This window comes from Kogia breviceps, chromosome 12, assembly GCF_026419965.1.
Source record: "Kogia breviceps isolate mKogBre1 chromosome 12, mKogBre1 haplotype 1, whole genome shotgun sequence".
NCBI lineage: Eukaryota > Metazoa > Chordata > Mammalia > Artiodactyla > Physeteridae > Kogia > Kogia breviceps.
The window spans coordinates 330542-357776 of record NC_081321.1 but is presented as its reverse complement, the minus strand read 5'-3'; the positions used below and the strand labels follow the sequence as shown (position 1 = coordinate 357776).

The following is a 27235-nucleotide window of genomic DNA, read 5'->3' as shown; positions in this document are numbered from 1 at the left end:
CGAGGACTGAATGAAAACATGTTTATTTAGGCCACTGCACTGAAACAGCCCCGATTTCGTCGTGTGTTTGAGGCCCAGGTCCTTCCAGAGCCCCGACCCCCGTCTGGCAGCACAGTCTGCAGGGGCCCCCAGTAGGGCCAAGCTTTCTTGGGGAGTCGGCTGCGACGGAGGCCCAATCACACTGGGACCCTGGGCACAGGAACCACAGAGAAGCAAGCAGGTGCCTGAATTGCAGGGCCCGAGCTCTTCCGGCGACCAGGGCCCCTTAACACAAAATAACCACCAAAGACCTACAATTCCAGGCAAGGACACTATGAAACAACAGTGACACAGTGGAAATAACCCTGACATTTTACAGAAGTACTGTCCCTCATACTAGGGACAGTTTCATACGATTAATGCACAGTCACGGCAAGCTGGTGAGTACAGAAATAGAGGTAAAGAACACGTAAGAGGCAAAAGAAATTCTGACTCAGTTTTAAGGATTTTTCTAGCAATCACTAGCATGGCCCCAGGAGCCTGTTCTGAGTAGGCAGAGCTGGGGCCCCGGACCCCCTCCTGCCAGACGGTATCCCCAAACTGCCTTTTATACCAACGCCCCTCTGGGAGTGATGGGGGCAGTCTGACCTCACCTGTGGACACCATCAAGGGCGAGATCGGGTTTGCTTGGCTTGGGTGTAGGGGCGACTCAACCTCTCACCCACTGTCCTTCTTAGAGCAGAGCCTCGCCTCCCCCAACACCTGCCCCCAGAGCAACTGTGGAGCAAGAGGCGTTACCCCAGCACGCCCGTCTTCTCCCCGCAGGCCCTTAGGATGGATCTACTTGCTGGCACTTGCTGGACGCTTGGCTGGGTCTGAGGTGCCAGTTAAGGCCTGGCTTTGGAGCCTTGGTGAGGTCGTAGAGCTCTCTGAAAGGGCCTGGCATTCCGGGAGGAGTCTTCCCGAGGCTGTCTGATGGCTATTACATGCCAGCAAGGCCCGAGCGGGGGCTTGTCTTCAGTGGGTCCCTCAGGGGACAGGACGGGAACAGAGGGCAGCCCATTCTCACTGCTTCCTGTGCCCCCGTCACACGCAGGAGCCCTCCTGGGCAGTGTCCCGGTGAGGGAAGGGCCAGGGAACCAATGAGAGAAAAAGAGAATGGGCTTCAAGTTTCAGAAAGAAACTCGACCCAAAGGGAGCTCTCCAGGGTCTTCAGCCTGACTCTTTTTCCTCCCAGCCTTCTGCAGGGCCCGGGACAGACCCGACTGACTGATTTCAGAGAAGGAGGAGGGCGGCGAGCAGGCCGGGAGAGGCGGGCGCCCTCCCTGCCAGGACCAACTCCCAACCCAGTGATGGTGCTGTGGCCGCGCCGGGACCCAAGGGGGCCGCCGGGTGGAGGGGAGGCCAGGAGGCCGCTTCACACCAGGCTGCCATCACCTAGAGCAGCGGTGGGCGCAGACTGGCGCTGAGGGCCCCCTCCGACGTGCCCTCTCCTGGCCCCATTCAGCACCCAAACGGCTGTGCCCCTGTGGTCGGCGGGCCGGCCAGCACCAGAGGCCCCGCTGCCAAGGTCACAGTGTGTGTGAGAAGGGGGCTCAGCCCTCCAGGCTCGAGGAGCCAAGCAGAACTGGACCCCCTGCCTCTGTGTCCAGGTCACAGAAACAGAGCTGGGGGGACAGAGCAAGGACCGTCCCTGACGCCAGGCGACAGCCTCAAGGCGGCGAAGAGGCGCCCAAGCGCCCCGGTCCCCACGGCACCAGCTAGTCGGAAAGAGGAGGGCACGGCCCGGGCTCAGGCAGAGGCAGGCTCCACGGAGAGCGTTTTCCTTCACCTGCTCCCGCCTCAGCGCCCTCATGCAGGATGACGGAATGGGGGACACAGGTGGCATCTTCCTCCACGCAAGGAAGCAAAATGTCTTCCACCATGCCCCCCGCAAACAGGGGCCCTTCCGCTAATGGGAACCTGTATGGTAGGTATAAACACCCTGTTTCCCCATTTTAATACACCTACGTTCTCTCCCGAGCCCAGCCCAGGAGTGAGAATCCTGAGGCACCTTGGTTTCACGCCCACTCCTGAGACCTGCCTGAGCGACCCCTCCCCACCCTCCAATCAGGAAAAAGGGAAGGAAAAGAAATACTCAGAAACCTGAAGATTGTTTGGAATTTATTCTCTTAAATAAGAATGGTAACACTTGTTAAAAAAAAAATTAAAAGCACAACACCTTAGTTTCACAATAACGGAAAAACAAAGTTACACAATTAAATAAAAACAACTCACAGAGAAACACACCAAAACGCACAACAGCACAGGTCAGAGACGAAGGCAAAGGCGAGGCTTCACAGCAGGAAGGCCGGGGACAGACAGGCGCACCGTCCCTGGCACAGCTCTGGCCTCTGTACCACTCCTGGGGACCCGCCTGCTGCCTGCCCCCGCCCTCCACCCCAAGCTTAACGGATCAGGAAAAGTGGGTGCGGAACCCCTTAACTCACTGGCCAGGCCTTCAAGGCCATGCTGAGGCCCCTTTCAGGAGAGACTAAGGATTCCACTGTCCTACAGACACACGAAACACCAAGAGACAGCAGGGAACTGTGCTAACAGACCCGCGCCTGGAAACGGAGCGGTCCCCTGGGGTTCCTGAGCGAGAGCCCTGCTCCCCTGCTTTGTCTAAGTCACCTCTCTGGGGTGGGGAGTGTGCACTGCTCATGTCCGGGGACCCTTGCCCCCGCGGTCCCCACCTCCCCTGGGTGCCTGGCTGCTCTGCTCTCCCCAAAGCCTGATGGGACCGCTGACCCAGGTCAGCGGCACGCTCCCCAGTGTAAAGCCGGAGCCACGGGACAAGGAGCTCGGGGAAGCTTCACTAGTATTGTTATTACCACTTCGGGCACAACATACAAACGTGTACTTGTAGATATGGAACTAAGCCTGCGCAAATACATGTGTGTATATATGTAAGTGTTCACACATCACCGTCTACTTGGGCTCTTGGGTTGGGGTTGGAGAGTGAAGCTGGATTCGGAATTCTCTTTGCTTTTCTAATAGGTTTTCCAGAAATGACTATAAGGGAAGAGGGCTTGGGAAGCAGTGGGAAGATCTCGTAACTTCCTCCTAACAGGAGGAACCCAGGATTGTACCACGCGTGGCTATTCTAGATGGTGTGGGAAATGCCCGCATCTCCTCATGGCTCACTCAGCATCCAGACTACGGAACCCAAGGGTGACTGTGCAATGTGTCTGGGGACGCGGCACGCACCAGCCGCAGCGCGGCAGCCTTTTATGTTCACATCATCTCTCCATAAGACGACAGACAGTGAAGCCTTTCTCCCATCCCATGTCTGTCACCTGTACTGGAAACAAAGCTCTTCTGTTCCCTATGGTACCCCATGCCTGTACGCTTCAGTTCTGGTTACCCATTATGTGAGGTGTAAAGGGGACTCCTCTGGTTGAAAAAAGGATCTAAAAACCTTCAACTGAGGGTCTTGTATTCAAGGGCAAAACATCCCACTGGGGGTTTTCTTTCTCTGCCTGTTGTTATCCAAATGTTTCCTCAAGTCAGGGCAGGTACTATGAGGCCAGGGTAAGAAAATCTGTGCCAGGTCCACTGACCTGCAGCACTAAGTATAAGAAGCTTTGAAACAAAGCACTTACTGATTTTGAGAACAGCAAAGAGGGTTTCTACATTAAAAGCGCATTACAAACAAAGATGCTAAATCAGGCAGCAGCCGCAGGCCAGGGGGCCAGAGACAGAGGACGCCGGACCAGGTTCTAACTCACGGGTTGTGTGTGTTTTTTTGGCACCAGCAGTCATTTTGGTGTAAGAGGAGAAGAACATCAGGGAGAAGAGGGAAATGCCACAAACTAGAGGGGGGGCACAGAGCAGTGCCAGCCAGTGTCACGGCTCCTCCAGACCAACCTCCTGCGGGAGGCGGATCTGGGGCGTGAACCACGCTCCGCGCGCTAGCAGCTCTGCTCAGAGTGCAGCCCAGGGGATGCTCCCGGAACCAGCCTGACCACTGCCGTCCACAACACACTTCCTGAAGCCCCGCAACACCTGGGTCTTTCTGAAGCTTTTCAAAAGGAAGTTCCAGTTAACCAATCAAAGCTTTAGTTTGGGATTTAAAGAAGAAAATCCTCATTAAAGGAGAAAAAGAAATCAGTTCCCTGCCAACTATAACATACACCCTTGACCCTGCTCCTCTTCTATGAAGGGGAAGTGCTGGCGCCCTGGGGCACGCCCACACTCGGAGCCACGCTCTCGGAAAGCTCGGGCCTCCAGAGGCAGGTACTCACTGGATCCCAGCGGCCCCGGGTGCTGGCCTTGCCACCGCCCACAGGGCACCTCTAACCGGGCTTCACATCTTGAACCCCTTACGCTGTGACATCATGCTAGCACATCACCTTCCGAATCAAGAAGGTCCTCAGGACTTTGATTCTGTCACCACAACCCCAGCTCTCATCTTCTCTCCCTGCTTCACAGAATGGTCCTCTTCTCTACGGAACCCTTAATTCTCCACAACTCCTAAAAACCTGAAGCCCACTATGCTTTCAAAGCAGGCAGTCAGACGGCAAACTGAACCGGACAGAGTACACGACCCTGGCTCAGGAACGGCCTGACCACTGGCTTTGCTCTCCTTCAGATGCCCACAAAGAGAGCCGAACGTTTTAGTTGTTTGCTGAGCACCCAGGTGGTTCTCACCTGCGCAAAGGCACACTCCCTGTCTCTACCAGCTCCCCTGTTGCAAGGGCCATCAGCACTTCGTGAAAAAGACAGAATATAAAGGGGCTCAAGGGGTACCAAGTCATTCGTAGCTTAAACATGGCTATAAAATATTGGTCCAATCTGCAGAGCACTTAAAAACTTGCCTAGATTTTATCAGGGCACATGTAGTAGCAGAAGCTGAGTTCATCTAAGCTCCAGTCACTGCACCCGGGGGCACTGCCCAGCGTCTGGGACACCCTCCTGCCCCAGGGCAACACCACGGGGCCTGCGTTAGTTCCGGAGCACGGGCGAAGGAGCAACTCTGCTAACCTCCCATTTGAAGGCTGAGTGGATAATTTTTCTCTTCTCCCATTTTGGAAATTCCACTACCAACTCCCTCTCCGTCGTTTCTGGCCTTAGCTGATAATCTTTAGTTTTCAATATGGTGATTTCTGTGAGTTTGTAAACGGCTGCTTGAGACCTATCTGCTCTGAAGGGAAGAAACTTGTGACAGGTGAAAACAGGGCCCTGACCACTTCCTCTCCGACTGGCTACAGTGACCATGGGCTATGAGCTGTCGAGGCTGCGCAGGGCATCAGGACCACCCATGTCTGTGGAACCGTGGACACACGTCACAGGCGTGTTTGGCAGGGAGTAGGGAGAGGTGATTTTTAAGGAAAAAAACACGATTCTTCACAAGAAGTCTGGTGCCCTTGGGCCCTTCCTTCTCCTGACCTTCAAGACCAGAATAAACGTGTTTTTAGATGTGGGGTGGTGGCACTCACCTCCTGACACAGGAAGAGGTTAGTGAAAGTGGGACCGATTAGGGCCTGATCCTTGTTAGGAGTTCAAATGCCCCCAAATGACCAGGACAGGGCATGTCCTTCAGTGGTTACAGGTGAGGTGGGAGAGCAGTGGCAGCTCACCTAGATACCTGAGCAGGGAAGAGGATGGAGGATGCCCAGTTCAGGTGGACACACATGCAGACCTTGGGGCCTTTTCACAACTCCACGCGCTGCCCAGGGAGCGCACGGCGAGGGACTACGAGAAGGCCCTGCTGCCCGGGGCCATCACTTGGGTCGGTGCCCAAGCAGCCTCTTTTGAACTCCTGTTCCCCAGACAGGGCCTGGGCCAACCCCCCGAGGTAGCTGATGGAGGTGGGCAGCTCCCAAAACTCCAGCAATACAAATTTGAGATGCTGAATAGACAGTACCGAAGCCCGGGTGACGCCGCTCACCAGACGGCACCCCTACTGGCTCACGGCCGGCCAGTGAAACTCCCCTCTCATTTGTACCAGCACCTCTGACAGGCCATAGAGAAAGGGGACTCCGAATGCAAGCAGCTGGCACATGAAAAAGGAGTCCAGAGGGTTTTGGGCCACCTGATGCCCAATTGAAGAAATGTTGCTTTGGAGGTGCTGGCTCATCCCCTTGGCCTTGTCACAGAGGCCGAGAGAGTGACGCGCCACCCAGCCAAACAAGGAAGTGAGGCTACCTGGAGTTCTCTCGGCAGGGCTGGCAGTGGTGCTGGGCCGTCCATTGGTGTCTGCAGCGGGGCCGTCCTGCAGGGGTCCCCTGGCCTCCTAGGAAAGTCCACAAGAAGAGGAAGAGTGACTGAGTGAAGCACCCACATCTCAGGAGGCAATGACGCCTGGCTGCCGGTCTGCTACCCTCACCAGGAAACCCAGAGCTGCGCCAGGGCACACTTCACGCGGGAGTCGCAGGCACCTCACGTCCCTTCCCCCACAGGCTCTCTGCAGTCCGCAGACGCCCTCCTGGAAGCATCAGTCAACTGCACGCCCACAGGGCAACACCACAGAGCGGAGAAAGTATACAGCTCACTTGGAAAGACAGATGTGGGAGCTGATGACACTCACTTTTTTTTTTCTTGTAAAAAGAAGGTTCTTAGATAAGTAATTCCCAGAATATAGAAAGTTCAAGGAATTGGCTGCAGAGCATTTATTTCTAGCCAAGTCCTTTTCCGGTGTCCTCCTCTCAGGAAAGGTGAGATTTTCAAAGGCAAAAGCCTTTTTTTACACAGTAAGCAGAAGAGAAGGTCTGACATGGTCTTCCAAATCCAACTCAGGTGGTGCTGGAACATTACCTTACTGAAACCCAACATTAGGTTAGGCTTGAAAAGATGCTCCCTCCCCATACCAGACTGTGACCATCTCTCAGGCCCTCCCATTCACAGGAAAGACAATGCAGTGGCCATTCAGGGCCTGCTGGCCACACACTGACCTGTCACCGCACTGAAACAGCACCTGCTGCCCCCCCCCGCCCCCTGCGGCCAATCAACATTACCTTTCCAGACAGAGGGGCCACTGCTGGTCTCTTCCTCTGTACAGGCCCGGACAGCCGGTAACAGTAGTGTGGTTTGCAGTAGAATTTACCTGCAGGCAGCAAGGGGCAGGGGAAGAGGGTGAGCAAGTCTCTGAAACTCCCAGCTTGACCCCTGCTCTTGGCACGGTCGTCCGCTCGCCCCGGCACCGGCCTTCCCCAGGCCCAGGCTTCTAGTCCAGGGAGGCCAGGCCCTCCTCTCCCCTGTGCCCGGATGTGTGGAGGCCACGGAGCCATCACCCAATCAGGGCCTGGAGCAAAGACCGAGGCCTGCACGGCAGGGCCAGCAAACAAAGTGGCAGTGTGTGCAGAACAAAGATGTGGTCACATGGAGAGCCAGAGGAGCATTTCTGGGGAAACCAAGAATGAACACAGGCGGTGGTGGCCTGAAGGCTGCCGGGGGTGGGCTGGCACTGAACATGAACCCGCCGGGGCCCTCCTGCTGCCCTTCTGCAAGCACCCGTGAGCCAGCGCCGGTCGAACTGCAGCTCTGACCCACAGTGGGTCAGGATCAGCATTAAAAACAACGCAAAACAAACCAAAAATCCTACAATGCACTATGACTAAAACAAAACAGAATAAAGCCTAATAAAAAGCATCAGCATGCACTGTGGCATCCTCAGAGTCCAGGATTATTTCTCACAGCTCAGCTGTGCCCACCTGGGTTTTCTGGGTCCTAGTGTAACATGTATGTCTTATTGTGGACATGATCAAAAGTTTGAAAAACACCAACCTTGGCTTTTCCCACGATGCTGGTAGGGGGATTCAGTCACTGAGGGTTGTTTTTTCCCGACTCTTTCCTCACCCCCCACTTACAGCCAAGGCTTTCGAAAATTAAAGGATAGACCCTATCACAGAAACTGTTGAAACAGGAGTAATTCCACTCATCCTTCTCATCTGGAGAGAGTGGCTCCTTTGACAAATGAACTTTCCTATTCCCAAAGTTAAAGTAAGAGGACCTAACCAGAAATACAATAGAATAGATCAATGAACCTGATTGTTTTTTGAAAAGATAAACAAAATTGACAAACCTTTATTAGACTAATTCAGAAAAACAGAGAGAAGACTCAAGTAAATAAAATCAGAAATGAAAGAAGACATTACAACTGATACCACAGAAACACAGAGGATCGTAAGAAACTGCTAAAAACAATTATATGCCAACAAGCTGGATAATCTAGTAGAAATGAATAAATTCCTAGAAACATACAACCTATTAAATCTGAGTCTCATGAAGAAACAGAAAATCTGAACAGACCAATATTGAGTAAGGAGACTGAACCAGTAAATAAAATCCTCGCCAAACAGAAAAGCCCAGGACCAGATGGTTTCACTGGTGAATTCTACCGAACATTTAAAGAAGAATTAACAATACTTCTCAAATGCTTCCAAATAACTGAACAGGAGGGAACACTCCCAAACTCATTTTATGAGACCATCATTACCCTGATACCAAAGCCAGATAAGGACAGTACAAGAAAAGAAAATTAAAATTCTCAACAAAATATTAGCTAACCAAATTCAATAGCACATTAAAAGGATCATACACCATTATCAAGTGGGATTTATTCCAGGAATGCGAGGATGGTTCATTAGCCATAAGTCAATAAATGGGATTCACCGTATTAACAGAAAGAGAGGAAAAAAATATAATCATCTCAACAGATGCAGAAAAGCATTTGACAAAGTACAACATCCTCTCATGATAAAAATGCTCAAAAAACTTGGTATAGAAGCACTGTACCAACAAAATAAAGGCCACATATGACAAGCTCACAGCTAACATCATATTCAACAGCAAAAGGTTGAAAGCTTTTCTTCTAAGATCAGGAACAAGACAAGGATACTCACTCTCACCGTTCCTATTCAATACTGGAAATCCTAGCCAGAGCAATCAGGCAAGAAAAAGAAAAAAAAAAAAGGCTTCCAAATAGATAAGGAAGAAGTAAAACTGTCTTTGTCTGTAGATGATATGATCTCATATACAGAAAATGCTAAAGACTCCACCAAAAAAACTGTCAGAAATTTAGAAAAGTTGCAGGATACAAAATCAACATATAGAAAACAGTTGTGTTTAAGAAAAAATCGCATTCATAATAGCATCAAAAAATAAAATAAAATTCTTAGGAATAAACCTAACCGAGGAGATGAAAGATCTGTACACTGAAAACTACAAGACTTTGATGAAAGAAACTGAAAACACAAATAAATGGAAAGATATCCAGTGTTCATGGATCAGAATGTTGTTATAATGTTCACATTACCCAAAGCCATCTATAGATTCACTGTAATCTCTATTAAAATTTCAATGGCATTTTTCACAGAAATGCAAAAAACAATTGTAAAACTTGTATGGAACCACAAAGGATCCCAAATAACCAAAGCAACCCTGAGAAAGAAGAGCAAAGCTAGAGGCATCACACTTCCTGATTTTAAACTATATTACTAAGCTATAGTAATCAAAACAGTATGGGGACCTCCCTGGTGGTGCAGTGGTTAAGACTCTGTGTTCCCAATGCAGGGGGCCTGGGTTCGATCCCTGGTCAGGGAAATAGGTCCCGCATGCCACAGCTTAAAAAAAAAAATGTAATGAATTGGGAGATTGGGATTGACATATATACACTAATATGTATAAAATGGATAACTAATAAGAACCTGCTGTATAAAAAAATAAATAAAATAAAATTCAAAAATTCAAAATAAAATAAAGTTATTATAGGGGCTTCCCTGGTGATCCAGTGGTAAAGAATCTGCCTTCCAATTCAGGGGACACAGGTTTGATCCCTTGTCGGGGAACTAAGATTCCACAGCCGCAGGGCAACTAAGCCCACATGCCACAACTACTGAGCCCATGTGCCCTGGAGCCTGCAGGCCACAACTAGAGAGAAGCCCGCACACCACAACGAAGAGCCCACACGCCACAATGAAAGACCCCGCGTGCTTCAATGAAGATCCTGCATCTCACAACTAAGATCCAACGCAGCCAAAAATAAATAAAAAATAAATCTTTGAAAAAAATTGTTATTAAAAAAAAAAAAAAAAAAAAGATCTCGCACACCACAAAAAAGGTCCCAAACGCAGCAATGAAGATCACACGTGCCACAACTAAGACCTAGTGCAGCCAAATAAATCAATAAGTATAAAAAATAATATGGTACTGACATAAAAACAGACCAATGGAACAGAATAAAGATTCCAGATATAAACCTTTGCATATATAGTCAATTAATATTTAACAAGAGAGCCAAGCATATTTAATGGGGAGAGGATGGTCTCTTCAATAAATGGTCCTGGGAAAACAAGGTAATCACATGCAGAAGAATGACACTGGACCTCTATCTCACACTACTCACAAAAATGAACTTGAATGGATTAAAGACTTAAATGAAGACATGAAACTATAAAACTCCTAGAAGAAAACAAGGGAAATTCACCTTGACATTGGTCTCGGCAATGACTTCCTATGTATGACAGCAAAAGCACAAGCAACAAAATGAAAAAGCAACCTATGAGATGGGAAAAAATAGCTCCAAATCATGTATCTGACTATGGGTTAATATTCAAAATATATATAGAACTCATATAACCCAACAGCAAAGAACCTAACAACCTGATTAATGCAAATCAAAACCACAAGATATCACCACATACCAGACAGAATGCCTATTGTCAAAAAGACAAGAGGTAACAAGTGTTGGAGAGGGTGTGGAGAAAAGGGAACCCTCATGCACTGTTGGTGGGAATGTAAATTGGTGCAGCCACTATGGAGAACAGCATGGAGGTTCTTCAAAAAATTAAAAATAGAACTACCATATGATCCAGGAATTCCATTTCTGGGTATTTATCTGAAGAAAACAAAAACACTAATTATAATAAAAGATATATGCACCCCCATGTTCATAGCAGCATTATTTACAATGGCCAAGATACAAGGACAACCCAAGTTTCCATCCATGGATGGATATATACGCATACACACACATATGTATACACAATGGAATATTATTCAGCCATGAGCAAGGAGGAAATCCTGCTATATGACAACCTGGATGGACCTTCAGGGCATTGTGCTAAGTGAAATAAGTCAGACAGAGAAAGACAAATACTGTATATCACCTACATGTGGAATCTAAAAAAGACAAACTCTGAGAAACAGAGAGTAAAATGGTGGCCAGTAGGGGTGGGGGGAGCGGAAATGAGGAGATACTGGCCAAGGAGTAGGGACTTCCAGTTATAAGATTAACAAGTTTGGGGAACTAACGCACAGCATGGTGATCAAAGCAAATAATACTGCGTCATATACCTGAATGTTGCTTAAAGAGTGGGTCTTAAGTGTTCTCACCACAGAAAAGAGTTAGTAACTATGTGATGGCACAGAGGTGGTAACACTGTGGTTTTAGCCTAGGTTACACTGTGGCGGTAATAACTTTACAAATAAATGTGTCAAATCAACAGGCAGTACACATAAACTGATGTGTCAATTATAGCTCAAAAAAAAGTCAAGGAGATAAATGAGATGGCATTCTTCTTCCCTTCTCCTGGTGATCTGATTACATCTCTCTCTCTTTTTTCCCCTCAGAGTAACTGACTTCTGTTCTCCTTTTACTGGTACTTCTCCCCCTCCCAAGACTGCATAAATCTTTTAGAAAAATAGAGTTTGTGGGCTTTCATAATTTCAAATAATATTCATATAGGTAGTATATTTTCTGAAAAAGAGTTTCCCACTAGCTCCTGGCACGTAATCAGAACTCAGAGAACCACACCTCCTGTCAGGGGCACTTGAGAGCAAAGGACCATCAAAGCCCACTGCTTATCTCTCTATAAGGGGAGTTGAGTCGTGGGTTATTTTTAGCAGCTTGGACACAATCTCCTTCTACAGTCTGTAATAAATCATTTCACTTTTGCTAATTTTGGTCAAGATAAAATGTAATTAGGACAAGACAAAACATATCGGTGCTTGCATCACACACTACTTTTTGCCTGTCTTGTGTCTCATTCTTTAAGGAGCACTCCTCCCTCCTCCACATGACTCTGATGGGGCTGCCAACCACGTGGCCTGATGTGACCCAGCACAGAAGTGGATAAATGACCCAGACAGGTCAGTCAGAATATCCCCTTTCCCTCCAGCCCAGCCCAGGACACGGTGCTCTAGGATCTGGCATGTGGCTAAGTTAGGCTAACAGACCCTTAGGGATGGGGAGAGAGAAGGGGCAGCCCTGCTATCTACAAGAAAGATCTCAATCTTATGCATAAACTTTCATCTGATCTGGGTTTCCATTACTTTCAACCAAGAGTCTTACTTATTGTTGTATCAGAAAACTACAATCATTTACAGTTGGGTTCATTCCTTTCTTCTATTTTTCCTCCATTAATTTGCTTTTTTTCTAGTAAAAGCAGAATTCTAGATTTAAAAATACAACTCAATAGACTGACCTAACAGGGAATCCTCATTGAATTCTGCTATGGTATCCTAAATAAATAAAGTAAAGAGCTTTAGGTTTCAAAAACGAGTCCCATGAGCCTGACCAAAAGGTAAAGAGAAAATTCCAAAACCTTGTTTTCTCTATGAATGCAGCACAACCTGAGGGGAGGAACACCCACACTGAAACCAGAGCTCAGTGCAGGCACCATCCCGGCCACTCAGTGGTACGTGACCCACTCAGCACGCGTTTCCTCATGTACAGCGTGAAGACCACACCGTCTCGTGGGGTGAGATCCATCCACGAGACATCATCAGACATCGAACGCTGTAGCTGCTCGGTTAATGCACCTCAAATCCCTTCCCAAACCCAACTTGGTGATACTTTTTGCTTCTTATGTTAATAACAAAAAGGGCTGATTTTCATCTAACATTTACCATGTGCCCAACACTGTAAGTGCTTTACAACTATCGACTCACTTAATCCTCGAAACCCGGTGAAGCACAGAAAGGCTGAGCCACGCTAGCGAGTCGCGGACACGACTCGAACCCCGGACGCCTGGCTCTTCACGACGGTGCCCGTCTCAACCAGCAAGTACGGCCATGCTAACGTCCCAAAGCAACCGCAAAGCATGGTTGATCCCGTCAAGTCACTGATTTTAGATGGTCTAAGTAAATTCAGGAACCTTGACAACAGACGTAGGAATAACTGAAGATGGAACTGGAGCAAACAGACAGCTAAGAGGCGAGCCTGAGGCAGACGGGCCACAGACTCCTTCCCCCAGCAACTCCAGGTCAGAGCCAGAGACGCTCTGGTCGGGAGGCGGAGGAGCCCTGCCGCCTCGCCTCGCCGGGAAAGACCGGGCGGCGACAGGAGGCTGCCCGCGAGGGTGGGAGGGGCGCACCCCAGCAGAGGACACGGCGAGCGCACGCGTGTCAGGGCAACGGAGAAGCGAGCAGCTCGCAGGGGGCCGAGGTCAGGCTGGGAGGACCGCGGGTCCACCTGTGCCGAAGGGGTTGTCAGGGTGAACGGCGGGAGGCCAGGAAGGTGTGCTTGCTGCCCTGTGGGAGCAGACACAGGGCAGCGGCGGGGCAGCGGGCTCGTCACTCCCGAGGGCGGCCCTACCCAGACCTCCTCAGCGGATGCTCTGTGTTTTCTCTCGTCGAGAGGACAGGAAAGACGTGACACCCTGTTTGATTTAGAGTCCTTTTCTTAAGAGCTGGCAGCAGGCAAATAAGCTAGTCTGTGGCAACAGAAAGACGGCATCCTTTTAAAGGGGCTGAAGGGACAAGGGTAAAACCTAGACGCCTCTCTCAAGTGAGTGAGTCCCCACTAGCCAGGCCGGAGTTGCCGTGGGCTGGAAGCGCTAACCCCACGACGTCTGACCTGGGGGACCTCAGAGGTCACTTGCTGCTGTGTGGAACCTGGACAAGCAACTTACAGCTTCTCTGAATTCAGTTTCCTGACGTGTAAAATTACAGCAATAAAGCCAGCTACCTCGCGGTGGTTCTGAGGATGAAACGTCACAATATGCTGTGAAGGGCCCGGCGCGGGCTGGATCAACACTCTCTCTCCGGAGCCACAATCCCTGCCCTTTTCTCTCTTACCTGAGGCTCTTCCGTTAGATTTCCGAGCTTCATGCGGCTCAACCCTCAGGACCCCTCAGGTTCCCTCCTTTCCCCAAGCCCAGCTGTCGCCGAGGAGGGCGGGGCTGAGGGAAAGGCTCACCTGGGCTGCAGTCTGCGGCGCCGGTCAGGCCGCCGTCAGGAAGGCCGCGCTTAAGCGCGTGGGCCCGCTCGTCCGGCCCCCGCACCGTGCTAACGCGCCCAGGCTCCGCTGCCCTCTGCGGGGCCCTCACCCACCACGTTCCAGAGTTCAGGGCAGGCTGGCTAAGTCGTTCCTGACCCTCCTGAGCTTCCCGGGCTCCTCCACCTCTGTGCTTCACAAAGTTACAGTCTGCACGACGCACCGTCGCCCTCGGTCACTCCCTTACGCTGTCTGCTGCCGGCTCACTCCATCAGGACACCGGCCCCCCTGACACCATCTACACCCTCAGGAGAATGTGGCAAAGGTGTGGCGCACAATCTATGGGCAAAAACACTCGTGGATCGATTCGCCAGACCTGGAGGGATCTTTCCAGGCCGACCTCGCAGACAGTTAGAAACGCTGGGTGGGCCCCAGCTGCCAACCCCATCCGGAGAGGTCAGAGGCATTATGCAAAGACCAGGTGTGGGGGATACTGACACCTAACAGTACAGACAACTGTCTTACCTCTTCCCTCGCTGGGTGGTGCTTCTCACTGACGTAACAAGAGGACCAGGTGCCACAACAGTAAGAGCCAGCTTTTCTCAGGTCACCACTCGGCTCCTTCTGGCTGCTCCTCGCTCACTAGTCGAAGAGCCTGGAGGACTATTTCCTCATCGCAGGGCACCCCTCTCCCGGGTGACATCCCCTGACGGTCTCCTCAGTCAATGCAAGGGACCTGAGGATTTACTTCCCCCTTCTCTTAATCTGGGTCTTTTCATTACTGTTGAATCAGTAAGACGGCCTCTCATAAGGTCCCTTCTGTTTCCTGTAGGAAGGCGCGTAGAATCACTGATGTCTCCGGTGACCTTTTCCAATTATCCCCAAAGGGTTTTCAGGCGGCAGACATGCCTCTCCACCAGGCTTTGTTACCTGTCTGCATAATTCTCTACCTTCTGCCTTATCAAGGTCATTCCACTATAAAACCAACAAATATCACAAAAGGCCAGGGCTTGAACAGCACAGTAACCAGACTGAGGCCTGGGCAACGTGCTCTCAATCCACCAGAGACGCTGATACGAGAGAGCACGGGTGACACTGGGCATAACTCAGGCACCTTCAGGAAGCCAAGGTCTGAGAACAGTGGCAGGGGATACAGTTTCAATGTGCTGTCACGGACCTTAGGCAAGATATGTGGTTTCTATAAGCCTGTGATTCTTCTTCTCTAAAGCGAACACAAAAGAGACTTACTCTCCTCAGGTCCCTTTTATCTTAAGATCCCAGACAGCAGGTGTCTATGAAGCCAGGGAAACAATTTAGGTAAACGCATGCCCTTCTCATCACCATGGTCACTGAGTCATCTATGATAGAGCTCGGTGACTCTGCGGAAATATTTATAAGAAAGAGTCTGGGAGAAAACACAGACTAGAGGGGGGTGGATGGGAAGGCTCTGGAGAGGCAGAAAAGAGAGCATCTGTGTAAGAACGCAGCGGGGGCCCTGAGTCTGGGTGCGCTCTCCAGCACGGGGACTCACCGTCCTCGAGGGCGTAGGCGTAGGCCGAGAGGCGCAGGGTGGTGGCGCAGTACTCGCACTTGAAGCAGCTCCGGTGGAAGAACTTGCCCTCGGCGCTCAGCCGCTCCATCACGTAGACCCGCTTCCGGCAGAAGTAGCAGGTGTCGCTGCCTCCCAAGTTCTGTGGGAACTCCTTCTTCATGGAGCCCTGGGTGGAGGGGGGGGGTGCGGGGCACGCGTCAGGCAAGGCCTCCCGGCCCCTCCCCAGGGCGCACAACCCTCCCTACGCGGTTCTGCCTGGGGACGGGAGCTGCGCGCCGGCGCAGGCCGGTGCCTCCGGTGCCCACGCAGCACTTGGCACTGCGTCTGTTCTACACAATTTCATAACAAGCAAACCAAATCCTCTTAACAGATTCTGATCTGAAGGTGTTCCCGTGGTTCTCCATGGACACAGGCCCTGGACTCTAGAGCAATCACTTTAGAGATACTGAGTATGCTGTTCATATAACCTTCAAAACAACGGTTTCAGTCCTAGAAGTTCAGCTACAAAATTCAGACAACCTCAAAAAATAATTACCACATGGCACGCAGCGGCCACATATGCCACCGAGCTACTTAGAACAATGCAGGCTTGTTCACCAGAGCTGTCTCATCTAGACAGACAGTACCCTTAGTGTATCTTACCAGTTCCTTCTTGTCTAGAAGGGTTTTAGGCTGTTCTTTCCTTTGAAGCTGATTGGCTATCTGCTCAGCCAATGAGCTCACTCCGCCCGTGTACATCTTTATATACTTCTATTGGTTGGAGATTGTTAAACGACCAGAAAGAAGGTAAATGAGAAGGAAAAAAATAAATAAATTAAGAAGACAGGGGAAAAAAAATCTTTGAAAGGTATAAAATGAATACACAAGGTGCAGCAATGAACATGCCAACACAGTGCCCACGAGCAGGGGACTAGGTGTCAGTGTCCACACACTGGTGTCAGCACAGGCGGGAGCGATGGCCACAGAGACAGTGAAATTCAGGAAGGAGAAGCTGGTCTCTCATGTCTCTCTGGACGAAGTGCAGGGGCGGGGATGCGGAGGCGGGACGACAGGATGGATGCAAACAGAGTGAGAAGGGCCTACCACCCAGCGGCTCAGATTACACACAGAGAACCTCAAGGAACCTAAGAGGACACCTCCCTTAAGACAGCGGGCACCAGACTGCAGGCACATCCCAGGGCCTGGGAGAGGGCCTGGGGAGTTATTTCCTCATTTAGAAAGAAAGCAAGGCCGACTCTCCATCTGGGTAACGGATGCCAACAGCCCAGTGTCACTGGGGATGACGTCCGTCCTCACTATTACCTCCTTCGCTCAGAGCCCCTGTCCTGTGCACCAGAGGCCCCCGGGCTTTACCAGGAAGAACCCTTCTCTGCCCGTTCTCCCCGTGGAGCCTTCTGTGTTCCCCTGAGCCCTGAGACCAAGCCTTCCGGACCAGCTGGGGCACTGCTGACACGGCTGCTGTGGAAGCCAGAATGTGTTTCTAGTCCAGGAGGGGTTATTTCTTTATACGTTGAAACAAGATAAAAGAAAAAATATCCAACCACCTCAATCCTCTTTCTAGCAATGCTGAAAAAGCAGCAGGAGAAAACTATAAATTTCAATGGCAAACCTTCCTGCGGGAGCCCAGCTTTAAGCCTGTCCTGTGCGGACGGCCCAGACACCCAGTGTGTATGACACGCCTCTCAGCGGCTGTGTGCCCGCCGGGTCTGAGGAGCCCTCACTCTAATTCCAAATCCAAAACATGCCGGGAGCAGTTGCGCTGGGGATGCCAACAACCCCATCAGGAAACGGTCTGAACACACGAAAGCGTGTGTAAGAGAATCACCAGCCTGAGCAATGGCATGTCCTGGGCGGGGCAGGTACAAACCAGAGGAATGCTCTAGGGGGAAACTGACCCTGTGTAAATACAAGAACGACAGCAGCACAAATGAGCAACCAATTCTCCAAGGTTCAGCTGGAACTGAGGAGTCAATTATATTTTCAATTTAAAATAAGGAGATTTCCAAAGGACAGTGCCATTTGCTCATTAACTCCATAGCTTATACCCATCTGTGGTCGAGAAACACAAGTGGCTCTTAGACCTAAGCCTTCTTTGGATTAGAAACATTAGGGAAGCTTAAGCCCGGAACAGACAGGAACCCAGGCACAGCCAAGCTGAACATCGAACGGCTGACGCCAGGGAGTAGGCAACTGCAGCAGGTGAGCGGCAGCGCGGGCCAGACGCCAAGCCTGAGGCTGGGGCGCTGGGCAAGCCCGGGGTCCCCCCCGTTCAGCCAGGACCCTGCTCCCCCATCGGAACCAGCATTCGCAGCAAGTATAGCCCAGGGCTGCCTGGTGCAAAGCCACCTGTCACCTTCAGTTCTCAGCGATGTCAGAGTACTGACGAGCACACCCCTAAGAGAGGTGGAGACTCAAGTTCTATTTGTTTCTGGCATGAAAAGCAGATGGTTTTCCTCTCCCCACTCTTAAGAAACAGTCGAAATGTAGCACTCTCTGGACTTACACTGTGGCCACCACACATGCGTATCATTCTGTACAGTCTGCTACCAGCTCAAGAACAGGAAACAAACAGAAAGCACAAAAGCCCCTGCAATCTCTCTGTAAACTCGTCCAGGCTGGGTCAGTTCCATCAGAGGAAATAGCAGAGTTCATTCCTTAAGAGATTACAATTCAAGAGGCACCCAGAATACTGCGTATCCACCACTCTCTTTGAGAGATTTAATTACACTATGGTTCATATTTTATAACACATTAATAGGAAGAGGTCTGGAGTTAAAAAAAGCTAATGGCTACAAAATGCTTTCTTATTATTTGATACAGTTGCACTATAATGAAAGCGGGTTGACTGGGACAGAATTTGCTGCAGTGAAGCTAGCAGCCTCCTTCACTCAGGTGGACGCCTACCGACCTCACATGCATGACGGACACACACAACTGGATTCCTAAGGAGCCAGGCTGCTGTTCGTGTGGGTGAAGACAGTGCAGGCTGAAGAGGAGGAGCCTGGCCAAGCCCCGGACCCCGCTACCTGTCGGAGGGAGTCAGAGGAGGGAGACGCAGGGCGGCTGGCAGAGCGGAGGCTTAGAGAAAGCTCCCACTGGTCGGCAAAAAATCGACGAGGAGGCTCAGGCTCCGGCTATAAAATACAAGATGGAGGAAAAAATCGAAGGAAACGTTAAGTTAAAAGTTACGTGCTGACCTGAACACAAGGAACTTGGCAGTTTCAGACCCTTTATCTGGATGACAAATACAGTACAGAAACGCTCCTAGTTCCAGAAGCACCAACGGCTCGTGCCAGGCTCCCACGGTGCCTCACGCTCACAGCCACACCCGCGCTGGAACGCGGCCCCCCAGCAAGCCTTGTCTGCACCCCTGCTCTCGAGTGCACCCGTCCTGTGTGCCCTGCAGAGCCCCCCACGGCCTGGGCTGGAATTTCTCGTGAGCACAGGGAGATTCCACCGGCTCGTCACTCTGCCGGCCTTACGGGGAGCAGACAAGAGACGGCAGCTCTGGAGCAAAGCTCGCTTTCTCCATAAAAGCCAGGAAAGCGGCCCCCCCTCCTCCTCCCAGTGGGGCTCAGACACCGAGCTCGCCCCGGAGCCGGCCCCAACCCTCTGCAGACTGCATGCAGCACGTGGAGCAAAAGTGGGCCCTCCAGTCCCCAAGCCAGGAGGGGCCGCGAGCTTGGCAAGCAGTAACTGCTTCGCTGCCTGCAGCTTCGGGCTGAGATACCTGCGGGCCACAGGGAAGAAGCGGCCCTCGGCCTTCAGCTCGCACTAACTTCAAAGCTTCAGGCGTGTCGGGGTGATGGGGGGTGTCACCAGCCTCTGTTCCAGAGGCTCAGAGAGAAACTCCCCGGACAGCGGAGAGCAGGCAAGCGCACAGCTGGACTGGCAGGCGGTGGAGGGAGAGTCCAGGAAGGAACAAAAACAGTGACCCCCAGGGGTACCTGGATTGGAACCCTGCACCGGAGACCCTGGAGACCAGCCCACCGGGGAAGTGAAAGAAAACTCCCGCCAACCCTGCTGCTTCCTGAGCTCCAAATCCCACCTGTCCTCGGTGCCCTGCAGCCCCAACTTCTACCAGCTTCCCCGTTCCAGCTCTCTTTCCTCCACCAACTTCCCTCCGCTCCCCACTGAGACCCTGTTTCATTCAAGACCACCAGCACCTCCTCAAATAAGCCTTCCCCCAAACGGAGGGCATTGCCCTGTGCAGTAAAAGTGCCTAGCTTTCTTCTTGACAGGAACCAGCCTGGGAAGAAGGAAGAAAGAGGCTGGGCACAGGCAGTGAAGCTGCGGGTGACACGGGTGACATGGAAAGGCCCCCCCTCCCCCACCCGGGGCCTGCTTCCTGCCTGGCAACTGGTAGGAAGACAGTGCTACCATTACTTTCCTAATGGGTCCAGGAGGGAACCAGACTTACTGCTCAGCCGTGAGGGCATTTCTCAGAGAGCAAAGGCAAAGGAGGAGGCAAAAATAAGAGGAGAAGGCCCATGTGAAATGAACAGTTAGAGATGATTTTTCATCCTGGCTGCAGAGCTACTCCCAACTCGGGCCTCCATTTAAGGGTAACAGTAACAACCAAAAAAGTTTCATAGTTAGCGGGTTCTGAGATGAGCATCTCTGCAACTTATCAGATCACACAATGGCCAGGTGTGCTCAGGCGTCTCGAACAGATAAGCCACCGCTTTTCATTATGGACCCTGTCTTGTCATCACCTTCCTTCCTGCCCCCATCCTCTTCACACCTGAAGCATCTCCATGCTCTATGAGCTTTGGCTTTCTCGGTATTTCTATGTGAGGATCCCGGAAGTAGCCACGCAAGTGCCTCCTGCTTACTGACCTCGACCCTTCCCCAGAAGTCAAAGGTGCATATCCGGGAGTGGGAGGGGGGGGCAGGGAGGGGAAGAGGCCGTTCACAGGGCACGAACTCTCAGGGTTCTTATCTGGTCTGATGCTGAATGGATGGATGTTCCACGGTGAATGCTATTTGCAAGGGTCATCATTGTTAGTGAAAAGAGTCCCGGCTCTTGGCTGGGTGACCAGAGTGTGGAAAAAGCAAGGGAGACGGGCCACGCCTGCCCCCCCGCCCCAGCGTGCCGCATCTGTGTGGCTGCCAGCATCCCATGCCACAGTCGTGCTTTTACCCTCTCGTGGTGGGGACTCTGCTTGCCACGGCTGTCAGCATCAAGATCACTGTACATCTGTTGGCAACAAAGTAGAAACTTAAGCTCCATCCAAATGCTCTATCTGGACCTACTAAGTGACAGCACCAGAAAGTGAGAGTTCATTTCAACACATAACCTGTTGCCTACTGGTCCCCAACCCCAAGCAGCCACAGTCCCATCTGCATCAAATCCTGTGACCCAAGGACAGCTCTGCACAGCTGTTCTCCCACCTGGCTTCCAATGAGGTCAGCTACGTGGATAAATAAGGAACTACGGTTAGTACAAAGGTGGAACAAACATATTTCTTTCATACAGCGGCATGTGATCAGAGGCATTCAGTGGAAGGTTAACAGGAGAGTCAGGTTAGGAGGGTGAAACTTCCACACCAAGGCATTAGAGACGACAAGAGTCCACAGGAGATTCCAAGAGCACATGGCACTAAGGGGCGAGGTGAGCACAGAAGCTGTACCCAAGAGGCCAGGGACCGTGACACAGGCCCACGCTGCCTCCACTGCCCTGAGGAAACCACTAACAGAGCAACATGGGGTTGGGGCGTCTAGGCCCCCAGTCACTCTCTGGATAGCCCAGCATTCACCGTATGGCCCTGCCCCGCTGCAAGAACTGACCTGGAGCTCCCGACGCGGCCACTCTGTTGTCCAGAGCCTGTGAGCCTGCGGTCTCCGCGGGCAGGACGAGGCCGGGGCTCAGGCTCCAGAGTCACACCACTTGGGTTCAGCTCCTAGCTCGCTGCTCACCGTGTGACTTCGCACAAACTACTTGGCCTCCCTAGCCTACACCTCGGTCTCCTCATCTGTAAAAGGTGAGGATAACAGGACCTGCCTCGTAGGGTTATTGTGAGAACAGACCGAGACGACACAAGAAAAGCACTGAGAGCACCGCCTGACTCAGAGGAAACGCCCCCTGTTGGTTCTGGGCAGAGGCAGGGCCCAGGGTGGTCACTACCCTCCAGGGCTCGGCGTCCGGACCCAGGGGCGCAGGCTGGGCCCCTGCACATCAGGCACAGTATGGGATCACCTTCTAAATAGGCTACCATAGCTGAGAAAATGTCTTTCCATAGACCCGACCTTCAAAATCAGCGCTTTACTTTATAGGGACATACAACACAAGTCAAAAAAGCCGTTCTGTAAATGCACTTCGTATGAGCGTGCTGGCCGCAAAGCACGTGTGGTTAACTCGCCTTGAAGCAGCTCTCCAGCGGTCTGCCTGGACAGTGAGTGGGGTGGACGGAAAGGGCAGGTGCTTGTTGGCAAAAGCTGGATGAGCAAGAGGCAGGGCTCTCAAAATCAGAAGGAGCCAAACTCACGGGGTGGAGTCCTAATAAAAAGTTTCCCAAAGTTCACCTTAACTGTGTCTCCTTGGGCAGCAAGACAAAAATGGCCGACTTCCATGGGGTTATAGAAAAATGCTCTCCAGGCTTTGGGACCTTAGTTTGTGGCTGCACGGTTGTAGTCCTGTGATGCGGGACTAGATTAAAGCACCCAGGGTTTGAACGGACGATGTGCTATCCTGAGGTCCACCAGCAAAGGTCGCTTCGCCAGTAAGTCATCACTGAAATGAGGGGATCCTGACTTGGTCTCTCCCCTGGACACCCACACAGGCAGGCAGGCACACAGGACAGCGGAGCATGCAGAGGGGGTCACCTGCTGGTCGCCACGTGCCCGACAGGGAGGCGGAGTAGGGGGAGGAGACAGTGTGATCACTTTTTTGGGGCAGGTCCGAGAATGTTCCTTTTCCTGTCGCTTTTACACCGATAGACACAAACAGAGAGAACACAGGTGAAATGGTGGCCACGTTGAGGCTGGGTCCGGAAGGACCGAAGGCGTTTGCCAAAAGCATCCCAGAGGCCCTTCCCCACCCATCCATCCTCAGCACAAATTGGCGTGTTCAGGCAGGGGCCTGTTCCCGCCTGTCGTGGCCTCGGGGCAGAGGTGCTCTGTTTGCAGATCCCAGAGTCATCTCTGCCGCCACTGTGGGGGGTCAGGACCTGCATGGCAGCACTTTCTAAATGCCAGGGACCAGGGCATATTCTTCTCTGTTGGCTTAGCAGGGAAGCCGGGGGGTAGAAGGCGCTCAGTTACAAGTAGAGAGAAGGGCACACAGACTCCCATTACAGAGGGAGCGTGGCGACTGCTGCCCACAGCGGGGGCGCCCGGGCACCTGCAGCAGCTGACCTGGGCCACCCACGCCCACGTCCTGCCACTGCTTCCCCCTGCTCAGCCCCCTCACTCACACGCAGAAGGTTCTGGGAGACGACCACAGAAGAACAGGAAAGAACAGGAAACAGGGTATACGATGAACACCTTTTGCTAACTGACACCACACAGTACCCGTGGATCACTTCCCCACGGTGTCCGCTTCCTGTGAACCTGCCTCTGATTGGCAGCACGCTGCAGTGCTCAAGGAACCACCAGATTCCCGAGTCAGAGGAAGCCTCAGGTTCCTCACGCCCAGGGCTGCCGTGTGGGGCGGCTCCCAGCAAAGCCCGGAGGGGAAGAGGCCACGGAACCCACTCCTCCATCTGTTCCCACACCGCTGACCATCTACAGCCAAGCCCAGGCTGCTTCACCGCAGACTTCGCCTGCAGGACCCACTTCTGAGGTCCGAAGGGGACGAGGTGGCGGCGAGCCGGGTGGCGTCACGGGAAGGCGACGAGGAGCGGCATCCGCGCACTTTCTCCCCGCGGTGCTCGCTGCAGCCGCCTGCCTCCGTCGGAGCCGCTTCCGGGGACAGCAAGTGAGGCACAGGAAGGTGCGCCGTCAGCGCCCAGGGCCCCCAGGCTGGTGCCCAACTGGTGTGGCCCTCCAGTGCTCTGTCTTTCAGGGGATAAATGGGCAAAAGCAAGGCTCACGACGCCATCCCTGACTTAGCACCGGGGATAAGTCGTTTGTGAACACATCTCACGAGGACGTGAGAGCTGGGCGTCACCTGTGAGCGGTCACAGCCCAGCACATTACAATCCCGCTCTACACATAGGATCTAATGGGGTCCAGCTGACCGGCACCTCCAGTGCCCCTTCCCCAGACCAGCCTTCACTTTAAGAGTCCGTTGGGCCTGGAGAGCCTGGCGATACAAACTCAACTCCACCGACCATGATCACAAATCACCTGGGTGCGTTCAGGCGGCACCCGCACAGGCTGGAGGCTCCCAGCCACTGCAGCAACAGGAGAAGCAGGGCTCTGGGCACCACTGCAGCCCAGCACCCAGCGGGAGCCAAGCCCATCTCCCGTGGGACGGAGGCAGCAGTGGCGGCCGAGCCGGCCCCTCGGGTCCCTGATCCAGGCTTCCTGGGATGCCCACCCAGAGCCACTCCAGGATGTGCCAGCACTCAAAGTCACCTCTTCACCCACCGACTGTGTTTCCCTGTCTCAGGCCACCTCCGTGACTAGTGTAAGGACCTGGGAATGTAGTGCAGAGTTCACCTTCCCCTTTAGTAATACTCAATGCAAGACTAACCTTCAAATCATACCTTCCATCTAGACTTCAAAGGTCTACCCTAGGCAAAGGGTACGTAAGGAAAATAGAAGTGAATTTCTAGTGAGTTTTTCTCAGAATACTTCCCCTCCCCAAGCATGGGGAGAGAGGCAGATGGCTTCACGGTGACTTTGGACGCTGCTCCCAAGCTTCCACCCCAGCCTCATGGGCCCTGCCTTAACGTGCATCTCATCAAAAGAAAAGTTAGAAAGAAACATTCTGCCCTAAGTGTAATTCAACTAAAATCTAACTCACCACTCCCCAGCAGCTCCCAGCACAGGAGGGAATCAGGGTCAGCCCCTCTGACTGCTCAGAACCCCAGTGCTCAGTGATTCCAAACCACGAGACAGCAAACCCAGGCCGCACTCACAGCTGTCACTTGGGGGGAACAGAGCAGAGGCCTCCCATCGCTCTGGAGGGTTTCCTGTTCCCCGCCAGGCGCCAGCCCCTCTTTCTTTCTGCCCCACTCTATACTATGTAGGAGAAGCAGCTTTACAGGAGATCCTGCGGAAACTTCAGTGAAAATTTCCAAAAAGAGTATTTTAAATGTGGACAAAACACTGAGAAAACACCCATGATCATCTCTATCCATGATCTGAAACAAGGAAAAAAACAGTTTGAGACTATTTCTTGGATAACGTTTTCCTGTTTAACACGAGAAGACCACTGCCCCAAGCCCCAAGCTCTAGATACTCGGGATTGTCCTCCAGGGGTCACGTGGATGCATCTCAGCCAAAGGTCAACTTGGGACAAAGGTTATAACAGCAAAACCCCAAAGGCTAAGTACTGAACACAGGTACCACATAGCTTCAGCTAGTTTCAACACCAATATAACAGCCCACCCTTTTCACTGGTTTCCCAAATCCCAAGGAGTTAAACAAGTCATGCAATGCTATCAGTACTGTCTGTTAAACTTTCCCCCAGAGTCGCCACTCAAATGCGCACAGAGATCCCTACCCTGTGACCTAGGGTTCTACAGTGCAGGCCCCACCCGGCTGGCTCAGAGGAGGAGCAGGTGGGACGGCCCAGCACCCATTCTGGTCCCTGGGCAGTTCCTTTACCTGTTTCCACTGGGGGGCGGGAGCAGGGCGACCCTGCTCAGGCAGGCAGCAGGACGGCTGGCTGAGCCCACGCTCTTGTGTTGGCTGTGACACACAGGCCAAGTATTGGGTAGGGGACAGGACACGAAGACAGAAAAAAAAAAACAAAAAAACACATTAAGGTAGCAGACACAAAAATGGTTCTCACGGAGGATAGACACGCATCTATGAACTGAAGGAGGGTGCACGGAATTAGTTCTAGGAAGTTACTCTTACAAAGGAAAATCCTCCCTCCCCAACTCGGGCGAAGCCACAGGCAGCATAAGAAAAGACAAACAGAAGCTGTAATTCTGATTATCCTTTTCCCAAGCTCAATGCTCTGAGCCTAAACTAGTAATTCTGGCTTGGAAAATGAATCTTTCCACTCAGAATGAGTGGGGACATACTTCCTCTAGTGGAGAGCACCCCAGCCTTGCTGAGGAGGATGGAACCTGGGCTGCTACAGCCGCCTGACAGCCTCACACGTTCACAATCAAGCCCGCACGTTCTCTGTGGACCTCGGAGCGAATGCCTGGAACATGAGGCTCTAACCAAGCACTAGATATGAGAAGAAGTTAGTGATGGTGGTCGGCCTGGCCCCTGGTCCACAGGAACAAGGGCTGGCGCACGTGGCGAAGATGAAGAGGCGCTCCCCGCACCAGGAGTTTTAGAAGAAATGTTCAGTGTGGATCTCACAATGCCTGTACCTCCTCTTGGGAGAAGCCTTAGTGATTTCTAGACAAGCAAGAGGAGAGACGAGACCTAACAGACATGGCAGCCCAGCCCTCAGCAGGACTCCGGGAGTGAGGACAGCCCATGGAGGACCTTTACAGCGCTCACACTCATGACCTAGTTCCAGGACAGTCTAGGAAAACCATGTGCAACACACCAGAGTGTCTACCTCTGTGCCCTCCATAAATGAGAAACAACTAAACATCCAGCACCAAAGGAAGAGTTAAGAAAAGCATGGGGCACACACTTTGGAAGAGGCTTATAAAGAGTTTGGAACATGGAAATACGCCCAAAGTTACATGAAGAAAGCAGAACAGGAAAGTGTACATTAAGAATGACCTCAACCATGAAAACAAGAATGCACTAAAAAAAGACCAGAAAGAAACATGGCAAAATATTACCAGAATTACAGGGGTCTTAATTACACTTTCCAGCATTTTTCTCAATAAGCAGGTACCTCTTATATTACTTACGTATGCATGTACGTGAACACACACCTATGTACACAGATCTGGACACCCCGTTTTAAAGATCCTTGGGTGGGCCTGGCCGGTGAGGACAGGAACCCTCGTCCCTGCCCCACGCAGACGTCAGTCTTGAGCCCTGAGCCCTCAGGACCGGGAAGTTCCCCGTCTCACTCACTAACCCGCCTTCCTCTGTGGCCAGCCCAGGTCCGGGCGGGCGAGCTATGAGCCGGGCTTACCTGTCTCCTCACGCCCGTGGACTGCGCGGGTGCGTTCTCCTCAAACTTGGCCAGCAGCTGGGTGGCCATGTACTTCACCTTGTTCTGGTTGCCCAGGGCCACGTCCACCCTCCGGTCGCTCGGTGTACTGGCCAGCGCAGGCCTTCCTCCTCTGTGGCCCCGGGGCGCATCCTCCTGGTGAACAGGGGTATCGAGAGCCAGCCTCGGTTAGAGAAGCCCCGGCCCACACCCCAGGGCCTGGCACAGCGGCTGGTCCATGCTTTAGGTCGAGCTCAGTGGCTCTCCTCAAGGTTCTAATCTCAAGATGGCCTCGGGCCCAAGGGCCGTATGAAGA

General features: G+C 52.1%; 1 protein-coding gene across 37 annotated transcripts in view; it reads right to left on the bottom strand.

Annotated features, from left to right (window-relative positions):
• Positions 1–27235, bottom strand: part of MICAL3 (microtubule associated monooxygenase, calponin and LIM domain containing 3) — a 187304-nt gene that overhangs the window by 51854 nt on the left and 108215 nt on the right. For 28 of the 37 annotated variants that reach the window (XR_009338531.2, XR_010835705.1, XM_067008364.1 and 25 more), the window contains 9 exons: positions 26902–27075; positions 25449–25532; positions 22557–22655; positions 20875–20931; positions 18758–18865; positions 16374–16481; positions 15711–15897; positions 6978–7066; positions 6169–6256 (listed from right to left, as the gene is read on the bottom strand). Coding sequence is in view for 34 of the 37 variants with exons in the window: in XM_067008364.1 (XP_066864465.1) it covers positions 6169–6256; positions 6978–7066; positions 15711–15897; positions 16374–16481; positions 18758–18865; positions 20875–20931; positions 22557–22655; positions 25449–25532; positions 26902–27075 (994 nt within the window). In the remaining 3 variants the exon portion in view is untranslated. Of the gene's footprint in view, positions 1–6168; positions 6257–6977; positions 7067–14704; positions 15006–15710; positions 15898–16373; positions 16482–18757; positions 18866–20874; positions 20932–21992; positions 22465–22556; positions 22656–25448; positions 25533–26901; positions 27076–27235 lie in introns of those variants that run through there. The other 9 variants (XM_067008380.1, XM_067008382.1, XR_010835706.1 and 6 more) reach the window with 8 other exon arrangements.